General features: G+C 41.3%; 1 protein-coding gene and 1 pseudogene across 1 annotated transcript; both read left to right on the top strand.

The window, feature by feature from the left end:
• The first annotated feature begins 1,463 nt into the window (after positions 1-1,463).
• On the top strand, positions 1,464-5,640 carry LOC122113774 (procathepsin L-like). The gene is made up of 7 exons (XM_042686857.1): positions 1,464-1,589; positions 1,865-1,987; positions 2,086-2,235; positions 2,421-2,642; positions 3,107-3,269; positions 4,347-4,464; positions 5,541-5,640. The coding sequence occupies exons 1-7, from the start codon at positions 1,464-1,466 to the stop codon at positions 5,638-5,640; spliced, it is 1,002 nt and encodes a 333-aa protein (XP_042542791.1).
• Positions 5,641-19,683: 14,043 nt separating this feature from the next.
• LOC122113779 lies at positions 19,684-26,666 on the top strand (annotated as a pseudogene).
• Positions 26,667-27,230: the final 564 nt, after the last annotated feature.

The following is a 27,230-nucleotide window of genomic DNA, read 5'->3' as shown; positions in this document are numbered from 1 at the left end:
ACAGAGGATGGATCCAGGAAAAAGAAGTGGAGCTGACCTTGCCAGAAGGCTGAACAGGTCCTGCCCTGGGGCAGCAGGAGCCAATCACAGTTCAGGAAGTGGGGAGGACTGCAGGCCAGTGAGTGTCCTGAGACTTTAAAACCTGATATCAGGGCCAGGTGCTTTTAGGACAGCTGTCTTTGGAGAGTTGCACTGCGGAGTGCTCCTGCACAGCTTCAGGTTCAGGTGAGCATCCCAGCCCACAGAGGCATGGCGGGAAGAGGGGTAGAATAGAAGGCCTTTCAGGAGCAAGAGCACAAGCAGATCAACTTCCATTTCTGCCTCAGCATGGACATTGGGGGCCAGCTGAGAAGGGTGGTCAGGATGGCATAGAGCGGTGGTGTGAAACCCAAGGGTGGCTACTCCATCAGCCAGAAGATCTCAGGTCGTGCGGGATCTGTCCAGGTTGTATAAGGCAGCTGGATGCCTGCAAACTGCACTGTAATGCTCTCCCATTCTTGAACCATCAGGTAATATGCTCTTGTGCATCACTACCAGGTAACGTGCAGTGGGCAGAAACATGGGCTAAGCATGGAGCCCCATGAGCTACCTGTTCCTGCCCAGGGGCACGACCTTGGAGTTCTAGCTTGCACTCTGTGCAGTACATGAACAAGGGCATGAATGTGACAGCAGGTTGTGGTATTGGAAGTTGATGTGTAAAAGTGAGAATGTGGGGTGTTGTCTTCCTAGTTTGTCTAGGAAGCATATTTCAGAGGGTTTCACCCAAGAAGGGGAGAAGGCAGTGCACGACTCATCCATCTTCTACTCTGCATTGGCTAAGGAGATGTCAGTGGACTCTGAGCTTTGGGGGATATCATTGCTCCTAGCTGAGATCAGATATCCCATTGGGTGAGATTTTAGCTAGAATCCTAACATTTAAACCAACCACTAATCTTGCACACTTTGCTTCAACTCCAAGAGCTCCGGGCAGGATAATGTTCATGCCCATTGCTTGACCACATACCTGTATTTTGATGTTTTAACTCAAGTATATCCTTAAGCCTTAACACAAGTGTGGACAAATATTTTTTTTTTTTTTTTTTTTTTTTTTTTTGTCGGCCGTGGGGCTTGAACTCTGGGCCTGGGCGCTGTCCCTCAGCTCTTCAGCTCAAGGCGAGCGCTCTACCACTTGAGCTACAGCGCCACTTCCGGTTTTCTGGTGGTTTATTGGAGATAGGAGTCTCATGGTCTCTCCTGCCCGGGCTGGCTTTGAACCACGATCCTCAGATCTCAGCCTCCTGAGTAGCTAGGATTACAGGCGTGAGCCACCAGCGTCCGGCTGTGGACAAATATTTTAAAATCTTATTTTAATATCTAAATGGTCATGGTGGCATTAATTCTATTCTAGTTAAGACTAAGCAGACTTCTGACATGCATGAGTCACTGGAAATCCCGGCTTCATTTCCCTTTCTAGGCTTTCCAATATGGATCCTTCTCTGTTGCTGGCCATCCTTTGCTTGGGAATGACCTCAGCTGCTCCAGTATTGGATCCCAGTTTGGATGCACAGTGGACAAAGTGGAAGACAGAATATGGCAAAAGCTACCATTCGGTGGGTAATATGGAAAGTGTTCTGAAGGACGCCACAGACGAGATCCTTGCTGATTTAACTTTATCCAAGCCAGGTCTCCAAGGCAGTCAGCTAATACCAGTCATATAAGCAGGATGTGGGCAGATAGCCTGCTGTTCTCTGACTCCAGAAAACAGCTTCCCCAAATGCACAACATCCTGGACAGCGTCTCTCTCCATCTTTGTCAGCAGTTCCATTTAGTGAACCGGAGTTGGGTTTAAGTAGACAGAGCACTCATCGCTTGTGCCTATTCCTAGGATGAAGAAGGATGGAGGAGAGCAATATGGGAGGAGAACTGGAAAATGATTGAAGTGCACAATGAGGAAGAGCGCCAAGGGAAACATACCTACACCCTGGAAATGAACGCCTTTGGAGACATGGTAAGTGTCCTGGGCTCTGCTTACAACGGGGCTTGCTCTCCTTACTTCTCCACAAAATGACCCTGCTTTTGAAATATCTTCTTTACTCTTTCCTGAAGACTGATGAAGAATTGCAGCAGGGGGAAACTGAGTTTCAGCCCGTTAGGCCCAATGAGGAGGAACAAATATATCCAGATCTTCTATTCGGTGACCTGCCTGCCTCTGTGGACTGGAGAGAGAAAGGCTATGTGACCCCTGTGAAGGATCAGGTATGACAGTGTCACTGTCGACCCTTTCACTGCCCATAGCAAAGCCAGGAGTAGTTGTCATTCCTTTGGCAGACTCTGTAGTGTCCTGGAGTTCGCGGTTTTTTTGGAAGCCTGTTCACACGCAGGAGTGATGTCCATGTCTTTCTATTTGCTTTGTGTATGAGAGACTTTTCTTCTCTTATCAGGGTCGTTGTAATTCGTGTTGGGCTTTTTGCGCAACTGGTGCACTAGAAGGACAGATGTTCAAGAAAACGGGCAAACTGGTCTCCCTCAGTGAGCAGAACCTAGTGGACTGTTCTCGTCCCCAAAACTACGGCTGCAGTGGTGGCCTACCAAATCTTGCTTATCAATATGTTAAGAACAATGGAGGCCTGGACTCAGAGGAATCCTACCCCTATGAAGCAAAGGTAATTGCAGCTCTGTACCTTGTTGTCACTCCTGCCTGCATTGCAGACCGTCCACCAACTTCAGAGATAAGACTTGCTCTTCCCAATTCACACTTTAGATGATAGGATCTTTTTCTGTCAACTCTCTGTTTCTGTCACTGTCATCATTAGCTGGGTCAGAGTTCTGTGGACTGGAGAACATAGATGGGTAACAATCCGGTGATTTTTTTTATTGCTGTGTGACCCAGTGTATATGTATGCTATTCTGTAGCCAAGGATCTGTCCATGGTGAACACCTGGTATGAAGAGATAGAGATAGCCTGATTGGTTCAACAGACCAGAGAAGATTTTCCGTTTCAAATGAGCTAGGAATAGAATTTCACCTTCTGGTTTCCAACAGTGCTGACTTAGAAACACTAAGTTGCAAAGTGAAACTTCAGAGCTGGATGGCTCTAATCACATCTGTTCCCTCTTTCCCTTCAAAGGATGGACCCTGCAGGTACAAACCTGAGAATTCTTCTGCTAATGTCACTGGGTACGTTATGCTACCTCCCAGTGAGCAGGCCCTTATGAGGGCTGTGGCCACGGTGGGTCCCATCGCTACTGGATTTCATTCGTCCCATTCATCCTTCAAGTACTATAGAGGAGGTAAGTGTGTTCTTTGTAGAAATAGATGCAGGACAAATGACAAAAGAATCCTAACACTTGACTGATTCTTTGGTATGCAAAGGTCAGGGAACATAGATATTTTGGTGTAGGAATGGCACGTGGTTTCTCAATATGTACATATAATTCTTTTGGACTTTATTTTCCCTTTGGATATTATTATTATTATTTTGGGGGGGTACAGTGGTGCGGCCTGAACTCTGGGCCTGGGCGCTGTCCCTCAGCTCTACAGCTCAAGGCTAGTGCTCTACTACTTGAGCCACATTGCCACTACTGGCTTTTTTCTTGTTGCTTATGTGGTGCTGAGGAATCAAACCCAGGGCCTCATGCATGCAAGGCAAGTGCTCTACCACTGAGCCACCTTCCCAGCTCCCCATTAGATATTATTTCAAGCCTTTCTCCATATCCCAATTTAAATATGTCAAAGTATTTGCATCATACAAAGTATAAGTAGTACAACTGAAATTTTATTCAGTTATGGAATATTTATATATGGCCCAATATTTTAATAATTCATATTTTATTGTTCACATATTCATTGATTTCTGTCAATGCTGGAAGTTGAACATAGGCCCTGTGCTTTAGCCTGGCTTTTTTCACTCAAAGCTGATATTGTCCTATTTGAGACCCTCTTCCTCATTGAGCTTTGTGCTGGTTAATTCGAGATGAGTCTCATGGAATCTCCTGCCCAGGTTTGCTTGGAACTACAAGTCTGTGATTTCAGTTTCCTGCTAGTATTAGAGATAGGAGCCACTGCACTTGGAAAACCTTCCTTGGTTGAAGGAATTTTGAATTTTACGCAGTGTCCTTGAAATAAAATGCCCAGATTTCACACACTGGTCTCCTCTACTATTAGACAAACCTTTTACCAAGGCATATGTGCTAATATGTATTTGTCAGTTTTCAGCCTAATTCTCTAGCTTTGATCATGTAGTTCTGAAGGCTTACCTGGACTTTACATAATTTTGGTGAATGTAGAAATACTTTCCTTATTGTTCCTCAAAGTGGGGTGCTGTCAGGTTCCTGGAGCGTCCTATGTGGTTTGGTTTACTTTTTTAGGTATTCATTATAATCCAACCTGCCCCAAGTCCCTGACTCATTGCGTTGTGGTGGTTGGCTATGGATATGAAGGAGAAGAAGAAACAGAAAACAACAAATACTGGCTGATCAAGAACAGGTAAGAAATGGCCAAAACATGCAGCTTTCCAGGTTCATGGCTATAATCCTACTCACTACAAGGCTGAGCTCTGAGGTTCAAGGTTTAGAGCCAGCCAGGTAGGAATGTCCATGAGACCCTTATCTTCAGTTAACCACCAAAAGATCAGAAGTGATGCTGTGGCTCAAGGGGTAGAGGACCAACCTTGAGCAAAAAGAACAGCACCCAGGTTCTGAGTTCAAGTGCTAGCAGAATCATAAAAAAAAAAAAAAGAAAAAGGAAGGAAGCAGGCAAGCAGGCAAGGAGGCATGCAAGCAGGTAAGGAGGCAGGCAAGCAAGCAAGAAAGCAAGCAAACAAGGAAAAAAGAAAGTTGGGAAGTGAAAGAGGGAGGAATAAATTGCCTAACCTACTTGTAGTAAAAAGTCCAAAGAGAATTTAATGTGGATAGTCAGTATTGGTATACAGGCTCTTCACATTTTTATTCTACTGACCTATGAATTTGGGACTATAGAACTAGAGTCTGATATCAGCTCTCTAGGGACAAACTTTTAATATGGTATTTATTCCCATTTTCTGTTCATTCTGAAAGTTTTAAAACAGAATGTCCTTTCTGTCTCTACTTAATATTTTATTTATCTTTTGTTGGTCATGGGGCTGGAACTCTAGGCCTGCACACTGTCCATTAGGTCTTCAGCAAAAGGCTAATGCTCCTCCATTTGAGCCACAATGCTACATATGGTTTTCTGAGTTTTTTTTTTTTTTTTTTTTTATTGAGATAAGAGTCTCCCAGTCTTTCCTGCCTGGGCTGGCTTTGAACTGGGACCCTCAGATCTCAGCCTCCTGAGTAGCTAGGATTAGAGGGGTGGGCACCAGGACCAGCTATCTCTACTGTTGTAAGCCCGTGTGAACTCATTACATTGGACATGGACAAGAGGTTATGAAAAGATTTAGATCAAGGAAGGGTGAAGGACATTGGCCCATCTCAATTCTCTCTGCTGACTGTGTTGTGTTTAGCACGGTTTTGATTGCATGTGACTGTTCCTTAAGCCCTTGCAGTTTATGTTATGTATTAAAACTAACACTTGCTCTTCTTCAGCTATGGCACAAACTGGGGCATAAACGGCTATGCAAAGGTGGCCCGAGACCGAAACAACCACTGTGGAATTGCCTCCTTTGCCCTCTATCCCACTGTGTGAGATATTGAATGGAGATAAGTCTGGGACAGCCGTCTCTGAAGGGGGCATTGTCTTCACCGCAACCCTATCCTACTATATAGGACCAAATCCTTGATGATCCAAGTTGTGATGTAAATTTGAAGATCTTTTTCTACTTGTAAGATGATTCCACGAGTGTGATTGCTACCATAAATGGATGCATATTACTGATTCACTTATTAATTTGTTGACTCAAATGGCTAATTTGTTTTAAGTTTACTGTTTTATTTCATTGTGTGTATATGTGTGTGTAATCAAGACTGCAATTAGGTCAGAAACATAGACATGAAGAGACTAATCATCCACTAGGAGAAGTGGGTGGTCTGGTCTTCCAGTCATGCAGATCTCTGGAATCAGCTTCCCAGGGCTGTGTCTAAGGCAATCATTGACTGGAGTCAAATTAGACAAATATTGATAAAGGAAAATAGTTTTAATAAAGAAAAAAGATCACAAAAGCAATGAAAAGCGTGCATTATTTTACTACTACAAAATGATCTGAGGAAATACATGCATTACATTCAAGATGGAGACAGTCCAGTTGAGGTATGGCACCAAAGACTCAGAGCTAGCCCCTAGAGCATCTTCTCCAACTACTGGTCAAGACTTCTGGCGATCTTTCAGTGAAGAAAACCAGGACACTGTTAGATTTCCCGTGTGAAATAGGACACAAGGAAATTAAGGGAGAAAGACCTGGTTTTGAGACTTGTTGGGAAACATAGGTCCAGACCTTGGAAGGTGAATCCTAGAGGGAAAATCCTAAGTGAGAACAAGAGCTTCCTTGTGACCAAGCTAGATACAATCCTTACATTATGAAAAAGTTACACAGAAATGACTCCCAGACATTATTAGTATACAATAAGGAGGTTCATCATCCATGTGTTTTCAAAAGCCTCAAGTGTCCCAGATGAGCACAAAGGAAGGTTAGAAGTAGTTAGTGAAATAATTTCATCCTCCCTGAGGGGATAGTAAGATAGAAAACTGGACCCAGCCCACAGAGCCTACAGCACAATCCATCCACATCCCTCTAGACTGGGCGCTATGTGGTGTTTGATTCTCTTTTGGCTTTCCCTACTACTTGAGATACTGTTTATTTTTTAACTAAAGGAAAAATGTCGCACCAGAAGTGAAGCTCCTTGGATTTTGAATACCAGCAGGCAGTGTTGTAGGGAGATTTGTGAGAGTCACCCTGCCTCTGCAGGATGGGACCCAGATCTGATATAACTGAAATGTGCATAGCACCCACTGAGTACCAGCCATCACCACTGTGGAACACAGTTCTGACTTCAGTGGGCAGGTGCTGCTCTACTCAGGGCATGAGGTGGGAGGAAGGCATCAGCCAGAATAGTGATCAATGGGAATAAAAGATGTGAGCATCTTAGCAGAGACCAGAGGTCAAAACCCCAGAGACAAGAGATGTGGTTAGAGCCCTTGAGGAAGATACAGGGTTGAGATGTGGAGGATGATACTGGTGATGGGTGGGTTTGGGACACAGAGGCACCACCGTGGCATGGAGTAGAAGAACATTCCAGGCAGTCTCTTCTAGGAAAACAATGACCTAAAACCCATCGGCCTGAAAAATAACAATGTCCCCCTTTTCCGGCTAGACTCAACTTCCTAGTTTGTCATTTAGAGTTCTTTCTTCATCCTGGAAAAACATGGAGGTTATGCTGCGCTGAACATCCATAACATTTATTCATTGAGTAGCTGAATAAACTGAGAAAATAACCCACTTCATTACGTAGATGACAAGCAAATGGGAATTGGAAAGGACTCACTGATTCCTCCTTTTGTTTCCTCCAGCTCTAATTGCCCCAGAGCAAGGAAGTAGCTGGATTTTGAAGAACTTCCACAAACAGTAAGTTAAAAAGTAGCAAATTGCCCAGATGCCAGTGGCTCACACTTGTAATCCTGACTAGAAAGGATGCTGACATCTTAGGATCAGAGCTCAAAGCCAGCTTGAAGAGGAAGTTCCTGAGAATGTAAAGTATAACCACCAACAAGCCAGGGGTAGAGCTGTGGCTCAAATTGTAAAGCATTAGCCTTGTGTGGAAAAGCTAAAGATAATGTGCAGGCCCTGAGTTGATGAAACTGTTACCAGCACCAATATGTATATACACATGAGTTTGTGTATATATGGACAAAGACCCATTCTAAACAGAAGACAGGCAGAAAGGTTGCTCTGTCCTTTTCAGGGTTTCCTAGGACCAAGATAAACTGTTGAATCTTACTACATTCCAGATGTGAATGACTGGTAAGCTCTAGGCAATAAACACCATCAATATAGAGGGTTTTTGTTGTTGGTGGTGGTCAGGGGCCAGAGCTCTGGCCCTGGGCACTGTCCCTCAGCTCTTCAGCTCAAGGCTAGTGTTCTACCACTTGAGCCACTGAGCCACTTCCAGTTTTTCTGCATATATGGTGCTGAGAAATCGAACCCAGGGCCTCATGCATGCAAGCCAAGCACTCTACCACTGAGTCTTCTTCCCAGCCCCAATATAGAGTTTTTTACAATCTACTGCAGGACTAATATGCCTTTGATAAAAAGTAGTTTCTCAAGTATACATATAGTTCAAATGAAAAATCAGCATGTGACTGTTACACTAGCGCTTTCTTGTCTCATTAAATTCTCAACACAATTCTGTGTGGCCACTGGTGTTATCCACTTTTTATACTAGATATGATCAACATTTAGGGATGGTATATTATTTCCCTATATTCATGCCTAATAAATGTAATGAAAATTATTTACAATTGAAAACCATATAATCAAGTAGAATTGGGTCAAGCTGCCTGGACATGCGCTGCTTAACTCATGGCAATTTTTTAATTCATTACATATAAATGTAGACATGAATATAGAGCATAAAATTTATTTAAGTAGAAGCTTCTTGATGTTGGGTAACTTGGGTTATCAATGTTTAGAATTTTCAGTAAACATGTTCTTATTTAACAACTCTAACAAACATCAATTAAATTAACAAAGGAAGCAGAAAAAGCATACATATTCTCACCACTCTGACAATCCAGATTGAATAGTAAAAAGAGCAAACTGAAATAAATATTCAGACAAGTCTCCAATGACCTTCTTCTCATCCATGATGTGGATGAAAATTAAAGTCAAAACAGAACAGTTTAGCTACTGTAGAAATAGTCTGGCAGTTTCCAGAAAGTTATGCATATGATTAGTATCCTGGGTATTCTAAGGGAAATGAAAAAGTACTTTCCTGCAAGTTTTTCACAAATGTTGGTTGCATTGTCACAGTAGTGAAGAGAGTGGGAACAAACAGTTGTGCAGAGGTCACTCTGTGCCCATTTTACATCTGAGGTTGGTCAAGGCAGAGAGGAATGCAGAGGTAAGCCTGGTAAGTGTTGGGGCAGGCGGCACATGTAATTCTAGCTGTAATTCTAGCTACCAAGGAGTCTGAGATCTGAGGGATCATGGTTCAAAGCCAGCTGGTTGAGAAAAATCTGTGAGATTTTTTTTATCTTTAGCAACCAGCAAGCTAGAAGAGGATCTGTAACTCAAGTGGTAGAGTGCCATCCTGCAACACGGCCAAACCCTGAGTTTCAGCACTAGTTCTGGTGCACAAAATCAGATTGATGAATGTCAAATCCCTTCTAAAACTCAGAAATAACTGTAGTGTAAGCCAGCAAATGGGGTTTAGTAGAGGAAGCTCAGGTTTTGCACTTTCCTTCTCCATACAGCTCTATTCACCATCTACTTTATGCCAGCAGAAATGGAATGCAATGTTCAGGACATTGAGGTAAAGCCTCTAGGCTCTTAGGAGCCAGCATCAAGACTTTGGGGCAGATATGGGTTCACCTATTGTGCTGCTGAAGAGGAAAAGCAGGCGGATAGCTGTTAGTCCCAGGGCAATAATGATAGGCCCAAGCTTCTATCATCCTAGCTACTTGCAAGGTAGAGATTGTGGTATCAAACTTCAAGACTAGCCTGGGCATACAAGTTAGACAGACTTCTTAGTGATGGCTGGGCAAAGTGGCAGGTCCTTGTTATCTTCCTGTGACACTGGGAAGCAAAGAGGAGGGAAATTCATGCCAGCCTATCATAAAGCAAGGAACCAAGGCCAAGAGTTGGCTGGGGGCATGGCACAGGGCCCTGAATTTAATTCCCAGCACAACAAAAACCATGGAATAAAGTAATGACATGAGCTATAGAATGACACTTGTCAAAGCACAGCTAGGAATATGTGTTTAAAGGCTTTGGGACAGGTATTCTTGTATTACTACTGTATTGGGTTCCGTCAGTAAGGGATAGAGATTTGCCTGAACCCCTAAAGCAGCATGGGCAAGATCTAGTGGGAATTCATTTCCACTCAGCAGCAAAGAGTCAGGAGGGAAACACCTCATGGAAAAAGAACAGTAGGTGACTCTGTCTCAACAGTCCTGACACAATTCTTGATAATGACTGGCCAGAGTGGTCAGACATCACAGGTGCATGGTGGAAGAGGAATCTGATCAGATATGAAGAACAGGATCATTTTGTCAGGTGCAGTGGGTTAAACCTGTAAGACAAACTAATCTGAAGGATAATGGTTGATGCTAGCACAGGAAAGAAAGAGGAAGGACACTAGTTGAAAAATAACCAGAGCAAACCAATTTGACAGTGTGACTCAGGTGGTTGCAGGAATTGTTTAGACAAAAAGAATGTAAGAAGGAAAGAAAATGAATGAAAGAAAGAATGAAATGATGAAAGACAGAGAGAAAGAAAGAAAACCAGGATTCTTTCCTAGAACTAGAAGTATGTAGACAGGACTAAAAGATGATTCATGAATGTGATCAGAGTTTGTCCATGCAGGTAAGCTTCCTCACAATGTGAAGGGACATTCTGTAGATAGGACTGGGACACCACAGCTTTCTGCCTCTAGCACTGAAGATGCCACTTGCTCTGCGCCTCATGACTGAGTCCTCCCTTGGTGATTTTTAGGAGCCAATAGCTCAGCCTCTTGCTAGAATCATTTAACTGCCTTTAAGTCTAAATCAAGCATAAATTCTTCAGTTCAAGGTAAATGCACTAAAAACATGCTGTTCATTCACCAAGTCTAAAAACACATACAAATCCCTTTCTATCTTACAAGATCTGGAAAAAGTAATAGAATCTGGTAATGAAGATCTTCAATTTCCTTCATGATTCTCATACAAAGTCTGCACAATATAAGGTCTGTAAGGTTTGACTCACCAGTGACTTCCCTTGGGTTCTGCTTTCCCTGGGACCAGTCTCCCTTGCACACCTGCTCATTTTGGTGTCTGCTGCCTCTGCCTTGATGTAACTGTCCTCACATCTCTCCTGGAGCTGTGCTCCTCAGTGCTATCCTCAACTGCAAATGAGTCACTGAAAAGCCAGTTTCTGTTAGGAGGGTGAAGCCAACCTCTGAGTATGGTATCCGGTGTTTTTCTGGACGGCTGCTAAGAAGCCACATACACTAAGAAGCAAGAGCTCACTGTGGAATGTTTAGTTCTATGTTCAGGGAGTGACATTTTAATATGCATTTTCTATTTATCATTCTTTGTTTCTTTTGTATGGTCCAATGTGTTGAAATTAGGGCACAGCTGCTGTCCCAGTGCCTTTTTGTGATCAAAGTAAATGTCCTACCATTTGATCAACACAATATCATTTTCAGCTTTTTCTCAGTGAAAATAAGAGTAAGGTGGTAATCTCAGATCTAAGATGGGGAGGCTGAGGCCTGGAGAAGCTGATAGGAAAGGCACACATGGATGGAATCTAAGGAAAAGTTCAACCTACAAGTCAGGGACTATGAGAAGAAAGTGATACCTTCATTATGTGTGTATGTGTGTGTGTGTGTGTGTGTGTGTGTGTGTGTGTGTGTGTGTGTGTGTGTGTGTGTGTATGAAGGTGGTCTGGAGCTTGAATTCTGAGCTTGAATTTTTGTTGCTCTAGACTAGCGCTCTACCACCTGAGCCACCTTTTACTTTGTGATGTTTGGTGGTTAATTGGAGATGGGATTCTCATGCACTTTGCTACCTGTGCTGGCTGCTCAGATCTATAGTCATCATATCTCAGTTTGCCAATTCGCTAGATTATAGATTTCAGACACAAGCACCAAGCTATCTTCATTAGTTATTGTTATTATTTTTATTATTATCACCATGATCATTCTTATACTACTTTTTTATTGTGAAAATACCATACAGAGGGGTTACAATTACATGGGCAAGATAATGAGTACATTTCTTATCAAGCATTGTTGCCGCCTCCTTTGTTTTCCCTTCCCATGCCTTCCCATCTCTACCGACTCCCCGCTGTGCCCCCCCTTTTGATGACAATTCTCAGGCTTGAACTCAAGGTCTGGGGACTGCCTCTGAGCTTTTGTTCTAAAAGGCTAGCAATATACCACTTGAGCCACAGCTCTACTTCCAGCACTTTGATATTTAATTGGCTGAGTCACATGGAGTTTTTTGCCCAGGCTGGCATAGAACCTTGATCCTCAGATCTTACTTTCTCCATAGTTAAGATTACAGAATTGAGATTCAGATGCCTGGTAGAGTTTCATGAATTCTTGATGATGGACTCATTTACCTATTCAGTTAATTGGCTGATGATTTTATTCTCCAGAAAATGGAAGGCACAAACACTCAGAAATTGCTGGTGCTCACTAGTTTCTCATGTCTATAATCTTCCGTGCTCTGGATGTTGAAATCTGAGAATCATGGTTGGAAGCCAGTTGGGACAGAAAAATTCTCAAGACCTATCTCGAATTAACCAGTAAAACTTGGAAGAAGAGGTTTGGCTCATGTGGTACTGCATCGGCCTGGAGTGAAAAAGCCCACTGAGAATTCAGGACTCTGAATTCAAGTGTTAGTTAGTTCCTGCCCAAACACAAACCAAAAAGATCTCTGAAGTAAAATGATTTCATGAGTCATATGAATATCAATTAATTAACAGTTTTCCATATATAGTATTAATTATGATGTGTGTGTGTGTGTGTGTGTGTGTGTGTGCGCATGTATTACCTTGCAAGAAAAGTTATATTGGCTAATGCTGACAATGCTGATTTTCTGGCTAATCCAGTTATTTTAAATTTCTGATCTCAGGTCTTTCCACTGGGGAGAAGTGTTAAGTAATAACAGGTATCTGTTTCCCATTTGATTTGTCACTTTTTTTTTTGTAGCTCAGGACGTCCTGGGTTGGAGAGAAAAACTTAATGTGAAAAAGAACTTCAGCAGATGCACAGAAAAACATACTTTCACAGATACTGCACTTTACATAGGAACTGGGAAGATACAGGGTTGGTTTGTGCCTAATATGTGTGCATCAGAAACCATCAAAAGGATTTTACCATGGCATGAGTGGGAGAGTAGAAGTGTTGGAAGTGAAAGAAATGGCTAGAACTCCACTTTCCTATGTACATTGTTGAGGAGATTTTGTCTAAATAGAAACTGGTATTGTCTAGACAGACACTGATATCTTGCAGTGCTCATGTCTTGTAGTTTCATGTGAACACTGCCTTCTCTCTATTTCTCCTGCAGCTAGGGACTTCTTGGCTTAATTCTAGTTGGGCTCACATAGTAGAAAATGAGTCCACATTCTGTACTCTAGGCTTAGGTTGCTTTCCAAGGAACCAAGAGGCAGAGCAGCAGCTGCCACTCAGCCTGGCCAACCTCCATGGGTGGGTGGGGCCAAGGCAGTCACAAGGTTTTCTCCCTTCACCTCCCTGCAGAGGAAGCCCAAGGGCAACTGTAAAACCTGGACTTTAGAATTCTAATATAGATATTTGGAATGATTCTGTTGAATTCCAGGAAATATTTCCAAAGAACAGACAATCAATAATCTCCTTCCAGCAATACAGTATAGTTTCACAATCACCTGTGCTTCAGCCCCTGGATACGGAAAGAAGGATTCCTAGTTCTTCAAAGTCTTAGAATGGAAACTTGGAAAATCGAGTTTTGAAAATATTAAGTGATAGTGACAAAGTTATCTCTCAGGGAAAGGAGATTGTTTTCAACAACAAGGATTAGAAAACCTTCTTTACATATTTAAATGTGGGTATAGAAATTAATCAAATGAATCAAACATTTAAAGATAAAAGTAAAGAGGACCAAAGAAATTAACAAAAAAGCATAAGGAAAAAGCTTTATGACTTGGAACTTGGCAATGATTTTCACATTGTAGTAAAAGTAATTATAGGAAAAATAGATAAGCAAGATGTCTTCATAATGAAATCATTTTTACATTCAAAGGCTCTGGAATAGAAGGGAAAAGCAATCCAGAGAAAACATTGGCAAATCATAGACGTAATGAGGAATTAAAACCAAGAAAACTTAAAGAGCTCCTAAATAAAACTCACCACCACCATGACTAACACAATGATTGCATTGAATAGGGTCCAAAAGGAGACTTGAGGACAAATAAGCACATGAAGATATGTTTCATATTGTATGTATTGCTCATGTGGGAAAGACAAATCAGAATCACAATGAGATACCAGCTCACAGGCATAAGGAGAAGCATTGAAAGGAAGGAGAAAGAGGAGAAAAATAGAGTTAAGAAAAATCAGAAAGGAGAAAGAGAGGAAAGGAGGGAAAGAGGAAGACAGGAAAGAAAAAAGGAAGGAAGGAAGGAAATAAGTAAGGAAGGAAGAAAAGAAGGAAGGAAGGAAGGAAAAAATAGAAGATGTGATTAGAATTGGAATCCATTGTACTCTACTGGTATTAATGAATATGGCACAAATATTATGGAAATACAGGGAAAAATCAAGCATACAATTACTTATCTAGCAATTCCAGTTTTAAGTACATACACAAAAGTATCAAGAGCAAGGATGTGAACTGATATTTGTACATCTATTTTGATAACCTAAATCAAGCAAAATGCTTCCAAGAAAGCTAAAGGTAATAAAAACATGCAGTTCATTCATTCACCAATTCTAAAAATGCATACAAATCAATTTTTTTTGTCCATATTGGGGTGTAAACTCTGTACTTGGCCGCTATTGGTCAGCTCTTTAGCTCAAGGGTATAACTCTACCACTTGAGCCATAGCACACTTCCAGTTTTCTGGTGATTTATTGGAGATAAGACTCTCTTGGTCTGTCCTGCTTGGGCTGATGATTAATTCTCTAGAAACAGAAAGGCACAAACAACCAGAATTGGTGGGTGCTCAGTAGTTTATCATGTCTATAATCTTCCCTACTCTGGAGTTTGAAATCAATCCAGATGCCCCTGGGTAGATGAATGGATCCAGAAATGGGATATCTGTATGTATTTGTATGTGTGTTTGTGTATATATGTATGTATGTATGTATGTATGTATGAATGAATGAATGTATGTATAATTGAAACCTATGTCTCCATCATAAAGAATTACAATTCCCTATTTGTTAGGAAATGGAAGACTTGGAAAAAATTATATTAAGTGAAGTAAGCAAGACTCAAAGAAACATAGGTCCCATGGTTTCCTTTATTTGCAATAACTAGAATATGTCTAGGACAAGCAGAAAAGGTCAAAAGTTATGTACATATGACCGTATAAGATGATGCTAAGTGAAATGAACCCCAAGGTAGGGACACAGAAGGTTTTACCTTTCTTGTTATTGTTTTTAATGTATTTGTAATGTAGTATGTGATTTTTTTGTTTCTTTTTTATGTTTTTTCCCCATGGTATAACCCCTGTTTCCACTGTATTTTATTCCAGTGCCCTGCATCTTGCTTATAGATTTTTCTAATTGGGGGAAGGGAAGGAGAATAATGGAATGCTGATATAAGGATACAAGATGACCCATTGTATCAATGAGATGCACAAGACACTATGTTGAAAGCTTTACAATTTCAGGGATGGGGGGAGTTGGGGAGGTGGCGAGGGAAAGGATGGTAGGGGAAAAACAAAGGAGGAGATAACAATGCTTGATAGGAAATGTACTCATTACTTTGCTCATGGAATTGTGGCCCCTCTGTTCAGTATCTTTAATATATATATATATAATATATATATTATATATTACATATATTATATATATTACATATTATATATATAATATATATTATATACATTTTATTTACATATATATATATATATACACATATATATATGTAAAGAAATCTCTGAAACATAGTTGGAAGCCAGTTGGAGCAGAAAATTCTCAAGTCCTATCTCCAATTGGCCAGCAAACTTTGGAAGAAGAGGTTTGGCTCAAATGATACAGCACTGGCCTAGGTGAAATAGAATTTGAGACTGAATTCAAGTCTCAGTACCTGCACAAAAACAAAACAAAAATATTTAGAAATACAACTATTTCAGGAGCCATATGAATACCAATTGACTAACACTTTTCCATATTACTATAGTACATATTGTGATATATAAGTATTGTCTTGCAATTAAATTTTTAATGGACAATGCTGACAATGCTGACTCATTGCCTAATCCAGTTATTTTAAACTCATAACCTTGGGTTGGTCCAATGGGGAGAATTGTTAAGTGACATCACAGTGTCTGGTTTACATGAGATTTGTCAGGTATTTTGTAGCTAAGAACATCCTGGGATGGAGAGGGAATCCTGTCCTGCTTCCTTTATGTGGAAAAGAACCTTGGCAGATGCGGAGAAGAACATACTTTCACAAATATGCACTTAACCTAGGAACTGGGAAGCTCTGCCAACCTGGGTTTTGATTAAAGATGCAGTGTTGGTGATATGGTTAAATGCTTCCATCAGCCCCCAGCAAAGGGATTATACCATGATGTGTGAAGGGGGGTGTTGCAAGAGTTGGGATGCGAAAGAAAAGCTAGAACCCTCCTTTGCTTGGTGCATTGTTGAGGAGATTTTGTATAAATAGACACTGGTATTGTATAAACAGACATTGGTAAGTGGGAGTGCTGATGTCTTGTAGTTTCTTTTGAACACAGCCTTCTCTCTGTTCCTCCTGCAGCTAGAGAAGTGTTAGTTTAATGAGGCCCTGGTTTAATTTCTTTCAGGCTCACTTGATAGAAAATGAGTCCATAGTGTGTACCCTAGCTTGAGGTTGCTTTCCAAGGAACCAAGAGGCTGCTGTTCACAGTAGCAGCTGCCACTCAGCCTGGTCAAGTTCAATGGGTGGGTGGGGCTTAGGCAGTCACAAGATTTCACCCTTAATCTCCTGGAGAGGAAGCCCAAAGGCAACTGTAAAACCTCGAGTTTAGAATTCTGTGTAGTCATTTTGAATGATTCTGTTGAATTCCATGAATTATTTCCAAAGAACAGACAATCAACAATGTCCTTCCAGTCACTAGCAATATAGTATACAATCAACAATCTCCTTCCAGTTACTAGCAATATAGTACAGTTTCACAATCAGCTGTGCTTCAGCCCCTGGATATAGAAAGGAGAGTTCTTAGTTCTTCAAAGGTCTTAGAATGCTTGATAAGAAATGTACTCGTTATCTTGCCCTTGTAATTGTAACTCCTCTGTACAGTATTCTCACAATAAAAAAATTGTATTAAAAAAGGTCTTAGAATGGAATCTGCAGGAATTGAGTTTTAGAAAATCTTAAGGGAGAGGGATAAGGTTATCTCTTAGGGAACGAAGATTATTTTCTACAACAATGTTAGAAATCCATCTTTGCTCATGTAAAATGGGTACAGAAATTAATTAAGTGAATCAACCATTTAAACATAAAGGGAAAGACAATGAGGAAAGAAGTAAAAACAGCATGCGATGGAACTTGGCAATGACTTTTAAATATAGTAAAAATGATCATAGAAACAATATGTAATTGGATCTTATCATGATGAAAACCTTTTGAGCATTCTTGGGTCCTACATTAAAGTGCAAAGTGAATCCACAGAAAATATTTGCAAACCATAGAGGTAATGAGGAATTAAACCTAGAAAACATAAAGAACTCCTAAGTAAAACTCATGCTCACCAGGAATAACAAAATATTTCCATTGAATAATGTCAAAAAGGAGACTGGAGTGGATATTCTTCTCCTGAATATATACAAAAAGCAAAGAAGCATATGAAAATATGTTTTATTTTGTATGTATTTCTCAATGAGAGAAATACAGGCATTAGTGGAAGTATTGAAAGGAAGGAGAAAGAAAAGAAGGAGTGGAGAAAAAAGAAAGGGGAAATGAGGAAAAGGAGAGAAGAAAGAAGGGATAAAGAAACATCAAGGAAGCAAGGAAGGAAGTCAGAATAGAAGGAAAGAAGGAAGGCAAAATAGAAACAAGGAAGGTAGGAAGGAAGGAAGGAAGGAAAAAAGGAAGAAAGGAAGGAAAGAAAACAGAAAGGAAGTAAAGCACAGTGAAGAGGTGATTGTAAGTGGGAACCATTGGACATGGCTGGTGTTAATGAAAATGGGACATGTGCTGTGGTAAATACAGAGGAAAACTCAAGCACACAATTACTTATCTAGCAATTCTAGTTTTAAGTACATATACAAAAGAATCTAAAGCAAGGAATATCAACCTACGTTTGTACATTCGTGTGTATAGGAATATTTCTAAAATGCCCAAATAACTCAAACACTCAAATAATCAAAATATTCTGTCGACATAGAATAAAATATTAGTCCTTTCAAAAGAAAGGATACTATGACACATGTTACAACATAGAGCAACCTTGCTAAGACTATGCTAAGTGAACTATCCAGAGACTAACAGATACTGTGTGGTTCAACTTAGTACCTAGTCTATTATATGTGGCCATAGTGGAATTTGACAGATTGTGTAATGGATCATAGGAAATTGATGGCAAGTGGATGAGGAATGTGAGAAGTTCAATATCAAGACGCCAGCATCTAAGAAGGGATGTCTTGCTAGCTTATGCCATGGCAGAAGGCATCATATGGCAGAACAGAGGATGGGTCCAGGAAAAAGAAGTGGAGCTGACCTTGCCAGAAGGCTGAACAGGTCGTGCCCTGGGGCAGCAGGAGCCAATCACAGTTCAGAAGTGGGGAAGACTGCAGGCCAGTGAGTGTCCTGAGACTTTAAAACCTGATCTCAGGGTCAGGTGCTTTCAGGACAGCTGTCTTTGGAGAGTTGCACTGGGGAGTGCTCCTGCACAGCTTCAGGTTCAGGTGAGCATCCCAGCCCACAGAGGCATGGCGGGAAGAGGGGTAGAATAGAAGGCCTTTCAGGGGCAAGGGCACAAGCAGATCAACTTCCATTTCTGCCTCAGCATGGACATTGGGGGCCAGCTGAGAAGGGTGGTGGGGATGGCATAGGGCGGTGGAGTGAAACCCAAGGGTGGCTACTCCATCAGCCAGAAGATCTCAGGTCGTGCAGTTTGGTCAGACTCGGGATCTGTCCAGGTTGCATAAGGCAGCTGGACGCCTGCAAACTGCACTGTAATGCTCTCCCATTCTTGAACCATCAGGTAATATGCTCTTGTGCATCACTACCAGGTAACGTGCAGTGGGCAGAAACATGGGCTGATCCAAACCTAAGCATGGAGCCCCATGAGCTACCTGTTCCTGCCCAGGGGCACGACCTTGGAGTTCTAGCTTGCACTCTGTGCAGTACATGACCAAGGGCATGAATGTGACAGCAGGTTGTGACATTGGAAGCTGATGTGTAAAAGTGAGAATGTGGGCTGTTGTCTTCCTAGTTTGTCTAGGAAGTGTATTCCAGAGGGTTTCACCCAAGAAGGGGAGAAGGCAGTGCATGACTCATCCATCTTCTACTCTGCATTGGCTAAGGAGATGTCAGTGGACTCTGAGCTTTGGGGGATATCATTGCTCCTAGCTGAGATCAGATATCCCATTGGGTGAGATTTTAGCTGGAATCCTAACATTTAAACCAACCACTAACCTTGCACACTTTGCTTCAACTCCAAGAGCTCAGGGCAGGATAATGTTCATGCCCATTGCTTGACCACATACCGCTACTTTGATGTTTTAACCCAAGTATATCCTTAAGTCTTAACATAGCTGTGGACAAATATTTTAAAATCTTATTTTAATATCTAAATGGTCATGGTGGCATTAATTCTTTTCTAGCTAAGACTAAGCAGACTGCTGACATGCATGAGTCACTGCAAATCCCGGCTTCATTTCCCTTTCTAGGCTTCCCAATATGGATCCTTCTCTGTTGCTGGCCATCCTTTGCTTGGGAATGGCCTCAGCTGCTCCAGTATTGGATCCCAGTTTGGATGCACAGTGGACAAAGTGGAAGACAGAATACGGCAAAAGCTACCATTTGGTGGGTAATATGGAAAGTGTTCTGAAGGATGCCACAGACGAGATCCTTGCTGGTTTAACTTTATCCAAGCCAGGTCTCCAAGGCAGTCAGTTAATACCAGTCATATAAGCAGGATGTGTGCAGATAGCCTGCTGTTCTCTGACTCCAGAAAACAGCTTCCCCAAATGCACAACATCCTGGACAGAGTCTCTCCATCTTTGTCAGCAGTTCCATTTAGTGCACTAGGGTTGGGTTTAAGTAGACAGAGTGCTCATCCTTTGTGTTTATTCCTAGGATGAAGAGGGATGGAGGAGAGCAATATGGGAGGAGAACTGGAAAATGATTGAAGTGCACAATGAGGAAGAGCGCCAAGGGAAACATACCTACACCCTGGAAATGAATGCCTTTGGAGACATGGTAAGTGTCCTGGGCTTTGCTTACAACGGGGCTTGCTCTCCTTACTTCTCCACAAAATGACTCTGCTTTTGAAATATCTTCTTTACTCTTTCCTGAAGACTGATGAAGAATTGCAGCAGATGGAAAGTGAGTTTCATCCCGAGAGGCCCAATGAGGAGGAACAAATATATCCAGATCTTCTATTTGGTGATTGCCCACGTCTGTGGACTGGAGAGAGAAAGGTTATGTGACCCCTGTGTAGGATCAGGTATGACAGTGTCACTGTGGACCCTTTCACTGCCCATAGCAAAGCCAGGAGTAGCTGTCACTTCCTTTGGCTGACTCTGCAGTGTCTTGGAGTTCACGGTTCTTTTGGAAGCCTGTTCACACACAGGAGCTGATGTCCATGTCTTGCTATTTGCTTTGTATATGAGAGACTTTTCTTTTCTTTTTTTTATTGTGAAAATACTGTACAGAGGGGTTTTAATTACATTGGCAAAATAATGAGTCCATTTCTTATCAAGCATTGTAGGCTCCTCCTTTGTTTCCTCTTCCCATTCCTTCCCATCGTCCTCCTACCCCCCCCAAACATCTCCCCCCCTCCAAAATTGTAAAGTTCGTTTTCGACGTAACGACTTGCACATCTCAGTGTTGCAATGGCTCCACCTGTATGCCTATTTAAGTGATTTGTTTTTTCCCTTCCCTTCCACAAATTATACCGACATCAAATACAGTGAAAACAGGGTTATACCGTGGGGTAGGGACATACTAAGCAACAAAGAAATAATCTTATATATGTTTTAGAAACAATTGCATGTAAAAAAACATTTAAATACATATCTTAGGGCTCATTTCCCTAACATCAACTTATTTGACCTTTTCTGCTTGACTCAGTCATATACTTGTTATTGCAAATAAGAGAAACAATGGGACCTATGTTTCTTTGGGCTTGGCTTACTTCATTTAATACAATTTTTTCCTAAGTCTTTCCATTTCCTAACAAATGGAGCAATGTTTTTCTTTCTGATGGAGTCATAGAAGGCCATTGTGTATTTATACCACAATTTCTTGACCCATTCATCTACTGAGGGGCATGTGGGTTGGTTCCATATCTTAGCTATGGTAAATATGCTGCAATAAACATAGTTAAGCTTGTAGCTCTAGTGTGGTCTTGTATGTAAACATTTGGGTAAATGCCCAAAAGTGGGATTGCTGGCTCATAGGGGAGCTCTATGTGGAGTCTTTTGAGGAACTTCCATATTGCTTTCCAAAGTGTTCGAACAAGTTACACTCCCACCAACAATGCAGTAAGGTTCTCTTCTGTCCACATCCCCTCCAGCATCTGTTGTTATTAGAATTCTTAATTATAGCCATTCTAACTGGGGTAAGGTGGTATATCAATGTTGTTTTGATTTGTATTCTTTTATGGTTAGGGAAGTTGAGCATTTCTTCATGTGTCTATAGGCCATCCTTCTTTCTCCTTCAGAGAAGTTTCTCTTTAAGTCTTTAGCCCACTTAATTATTGGGCAGTTGTTTCTTGAACATCTGTCAAAGCAGACACTGAAAACATTACAGGATGGAATAGGAGAAATCCTAGGTCTCCTTGGCACAGGCTGAAATTTTCTTTTTTTTAAATTTTTTTAAAAATTTTAATTGTGAGAATACTGTACAGAGGTGCAACAGTTACATGGGCAAGATAATGATTACATTTCTTATGAAGCATTTTAGTCTCGTCCTTTGTTTGCCGTTCCCATGCATTCCATCCTCTCCCTGTTCCTCCACCCAACCATCCTCCCCCCACACAAAAGTTGTAAATTGTGTTTAGATATAACGACTTGTACATTTCACTGTTGCAATGGGTCCACCTGTATCCCTGTTTAAATGATTTGTTTTTTCCCTTCCCCTCCACAATTTATACCGACATATAAATACAGTGAAAGCAGGGTTATACCATGGGAGAGGGACATACAAAGCAACAAAGAAATAATCTTATAGATATGTTATAAACAATCGTATGAAAGAAAAAAAATTTGAATACATATATTAGGGTTCATTTCCCTAACATCAACTTATCTGACCTTTTCTGCTTGGCTCAGACATATACTAGATATTGCAAATAAGTGAGACCATAGGACCTACGTTTTTTGGGCCTGGATTACTTCACTTAACAAAATTTTTCCCAAGCCTTTCCATTTCCCAACAAATGGAGCAATGTCATTCTTTCTGATGGAGTCATAGAAGTCCATTGTGTATGTATACCACATTTTCTTGATTCATTCATCTACTGAGGGGCATGTGGGTTGGTTCCATATCTTAGCTATGGTAAATAAGGCTGCAATAAACATAGTTATGCTTGTAGCTCTAGTGTGTTCTTGTTTGTGAACATTTGGGTAAATGCCCAAAAGTGGGATTGCTGGCTCATAGGGGAGCTCTACGTGGAGTCTTTTGAGGAAACTCCTTATTGCTTTCCAAAGTGGTTGAACAAGTTTACACTCCCACCAACAATGCAGTAAGTTTCCTTTCTGTCCACATCCCCTCCAGCATCTGTTGTTATTAGAGTTCTTGATTATAGCCATTCTAACTGGGGTAAGGTGGTATATCAATGTTGTTTTGATTTGTATTCTTTTATGGTTAGGGAAGTTGAGCATTTCTTCATGTGTCTATAGGCCATCCTTCTTTCTCCTTCAGAGAAGTTTCTCTTTAAGTCTTTAGCCCACTTATTTATTGGGCAGTTGTTTTTTGAAGATATGTCAAAGCAGACACTCTGAAAACATTACAGGATGGAATAGGAGAAACCCTTGGTCTCCTTGGCACAGGCCAAAATTTTCTTAAGAGACACCCAGAAACACAACATATCAAAGAAAGGTTATACACATAGGATTGCATGAAATTGTAGAGCTGCTGCATGGCAAAGGACACCCTAGCAAGATCAATAGAAAGCCCAGGGATTGGGAGATCTTCACTAGCCATACAACAAACAAGGGTCTCATTTCTAAAATATACCTAGAACTTAAAAAACTAAATCCCACGACTTTTCTTCTCTTATCAGGGTCAATGCAATCCGTGTTGGGCTGTTTGATCTGGTGCACTAGAAGGACAGATATTCAAGAAAATAGGCAAACTGGTCTCCCTCAGTGAGCAGAACCTAGTGGACTGTTCTCGTCCCCAAAACTACGGCTGCAGTGGTGGCCTACCACACCTTGCTTATCAATATGTTAAGAACAACGGAGGCCTGGACTCAGAGGAATCCTACCCCTATGAAGCAACGGTAATTGCAGCTCTGTATCTTGTTGTCACTCCTGCCTGCATTGCAGACAGTCCACCAACTTCAGAGATAAGACTTGTTCTTCCCAATTCACACTTCAGATGATAGGATCTTTTTCTGTCAACTCTCTGTTTCTGTCACTGTCATCATTTGCTGGGTCAGAGTTCTGTGGACTGGAGAACATAGATGGGTAACAATCCGGTGATTTTTTTTATTGCTGTGTGACCCAGTGTATATGTATGCTATTCTGTAGCCAAGGATCTGTCCATGGTGAACACCTGGTATGAAGAGATAGAGATAGCCTGATTGGTTCAACAGACCAGAGAAGATTTTCCGTTTCAAATGAGCTAGGAATAGAATTTCACCTTCTGGTTTCCAACAGTGCTGACTTAGAAACCCTAAGTTGCAAAGTGAAACTTCAGAGCTGGATGGCTCTAATCACATCTGTTCCCTCTTTCCCTTCAAAGGATGGACCCTGCAGGTACAAACCTGAGAATTCTGCTGCTAATGTCACTGGGTACGTTATGCTACCTCCCAGTGAGCAGGCCCTTATGAGGGCTGTGGCCATGGTGAATCCTGTCGCTGTTGGGATTCATTCTCTGCATACATCATTCAGGTACTCTAAAGGAAGTAAGTGTGTTCTTTGTAGAAATGGATGCAGGACAAATGACAAAAGGGTCCTAACACTTGACTGACTCTTTGGTATACAAGGGTCAGGGAACATAGATATTTTGGTATAAGAATGGCACCTGGACTTTCAATATGTACATACAATTCTTTTGGATTTTAGGTTCCCATTGGATATAATAATAATAATAATAATAATTATTATTATTATTATTTTTTTCGGGGGTCCGGTCATGGGGCCTGAATTCTGGGCCTGGGATCCGTCCCTCAGCTCTTCAAGGCTAGCACTCTACCACTTGAATCACAGCGCCAGTACCGGCTTTTTTCTTCTTGTTTATGTGGTGCTGAAGAATCAAACCCAGGGCCTCATGCATGGAAGGCAAGTGCTCTACAATTGAGCCTCCTTCCCAGCCCCCCATTGGATATTATTTCAACTCTGTCTCCATATCCCTATTTAAATTTGTTGTCATAGTTGCATCATGAAGTATAGGTAATACAACTGAAATTTTATTCAATTATGGAATATTTATAAATGGCCCAAGATTTTAATCATTCATATTTTTTTTGCTCACATATTCATTGATTTCTGCCAATGCTAGAAGTTGAAATCAGGCCCTGTGTTTTAGCCTGGCTTTTTTCACTCAAAACTGATAGTATCCCATTTGAGACCCTCTTCCTCATTGAGCTTTGTGCTGGTTAATTAGAGATGAGTCTCATAGAATTTCCGGCCCAGGTTGGCTTGGAACTGCAAGTCTCTGATCTCAGCTTCCTGCTAGTATTATAGATAGGAGCCACTGCACCTGGAAAACCATCCTTGGTTCAAGGAACTTTGAATTTTACGCAGCGTCCTAGAAATAAAATGCCCAGATTTCACACACTGGTCTCCTCTACTATTAGACAAGCCTTTTTACCAAGGCATAAGTGTTAATATGTATTTCTGTCAGTTTTCAGCCTAATTCTCTAGCTTTGATCATGTAGTTCTGAAGGCTTACCTGGAATTTACATAATTTTGGTGAATATAGAAATACTTTCCTTATTGTTACTCAGAGTGGGGTGCTGTCAGGTTCCTGGAGCGTCCTATGCGGTTTGGTTTTCTTTTTAGGCATTCATTATAATCCAACCTGCCCCAAGTACCTGGCATTGTGGTGGTTGGCTATGGATATGAAGGAGAAGAATCAGAAAACAACAAATACTGGCTGATCAAGAACAGGTAAGAAATGGCCAAAATATGCAGCTTTCCAGGTTCATGACTATAATCCTACTAACCACAAGGCTGAGCTCTGAGGTTCAAGGTTCAGAGCCAGCCAGGCAGGAATGTCCATGAGACCCTCATCTTCAGTTAACCACCAAAAGATCAGAAGTGATGCTGTGGCTCAAGGGGTAGAGGACCAGCCTTGAGCAAAAAGAACAGCACCCAGGTTCTAAGTTCAAGTGCTAGCACAATCGTAAAAATAGAAGAAAGAAGGAAGGAAGCAAGCAAGCAGGCAAGGAGGTAGGCAAGCAAGCAAGGAAGCAAGCAAACAAGGAAAAAAGAAAGTTGGGAAGTGAGGGAGGGAGCAATAAATTGCCTAACCTACTTGTAGTAAAAAGTCCAAAGAGAATTTAATGTGGAGAGTCAGTATTGGTATACAAGCTCTACAAATTTTTATTCTACTGTCTTATGTATGTGGGACTATAGAACTAGATTTTGACAGCAGCTCTCTAGGGACAAGCTTTTATTTTATTTATTTATTTATTTTTTGGGTCGAGTCATGGGGACTGAACTCTGGGCCTGAGCGCTATCCCTCAGCTCTTCAGCTCAAGGCTAGCGCTCTACCACTTGAGCCACAGAGCCAGTTCCGGCTGTTTTTTTTTGCTTATGTGGTGCTAAGTAATCGAAACCAGGGCCTCAGGCATGTAAGGCAAGTGCTCTACCACTGAGCCAACTTTTCAGCCTGGGACAAGGTTTTAATATGGTATTTTTACCATTTCATATACATTCTGAAAGTTTTGAAACAGAATGTCCTTTCTATCTCTACTTTATATTTTATTTATGTTTTATTGGTCGTGGGGCTGGAACTCTAGGCCTGCACACTGTCCATTAGGTCTTCAGCAAAAGGCGAGTGCTCCTCCACTTGAGCCACAGTGCTACATATGGTTTTCTGAGTTTTTTTTTTTTTTTCTATTGAGATAAGAGTCTCCCAGTCTTTCCTGCCTGGGCTGGCTTTGAACTGGGACCCTCAGATCTCTGCCTCCTGAGTAGCTAGGATTAGAGGGGTGGGCACCAGGACCAGCTATCTCTACTGTCGTAATCCCGTGTGAACTCATTACATTGGACATGGACAAGAGGTTATGAGCAGATTTAGATCAAGGAAGGGTGAAGGACATTGGCCCATCTCAATTCTCTCTGCTGACTGTGTTGTGTTTAGCACGGTTTTGATTGCATGTGACTGTTCCTAAAGCCCTTGCAGTTTATGTTATGTATTAAAACTAACACTTGCTCTTCTTCAGCTATGGCACAAACTGGGGCATAAACGGCTATGCAAAGGTGGCCCGAGACCGAAACAACCACTGTGGAATTGCCTCCTTTTCCCTCTATCCCACTGTGTGAGATCTTGGATGGAGATAAGTCTGGGACAGCCTTCTCTGAAGGGGGCATTGTCTTCACCGCAACCCCGTCCTACTATGTAGGACCAAATCCTTGATGATCCAAGTTGTAATGTAAATTTTAAGATCTTTTTCTATTATAAGATGATACCACGACTGTAATTGCTACCATAAATGGATGTATATTACTGATTCACTTAATAATGTGTTGACTCAAATGTCTAATTTGTTTTAAGTTTTCTGTTTTATTTCATTGTGTGTACGTATGTGTGTAATCAAGATTGCAATTAGGTCAGAAACATAGACATGAAGAGACTAATCATCCACTAGGAGAGTGGGTGGTCTGGTCTTCCAGTCATGCAGATCTCTTGAATCAGCTTCCCAGGGCTGTGTCTAAGGCAATCATTGACTGGAGTCAAATTAGACAACAGTTGATAAAGGGAAAATAGTTTTAATAAAGAAAAAAAAGTTTTCATAAAGAAAAGCAATGAGAAGCACACATTATTTTATTACTAGAAAATGCTCTGGGGAAATAAATTCATTACAATTAAAATGGAGGCAGTCGAGT

This window comes from Dipodomys spectabilis, unplaced genomic scaffold (assembly GCF_019054845.1).
Source record: "Dipodomys spectabilis isolate Male_0828 unplaced genomic scaffold, ASM1905484v1 ptg000098l, whole genome shotgun sequence".
NCBI classification, from domain to species: Eukaryota; Metazoa; Chordata; class Mammalia; order Rodentia; family Heteromyidae; genus Dipodomys; species Dipodomys spectabilis.
This window is presented reverse-complemented; position numbering and strand designations above follow the sequence as displayed.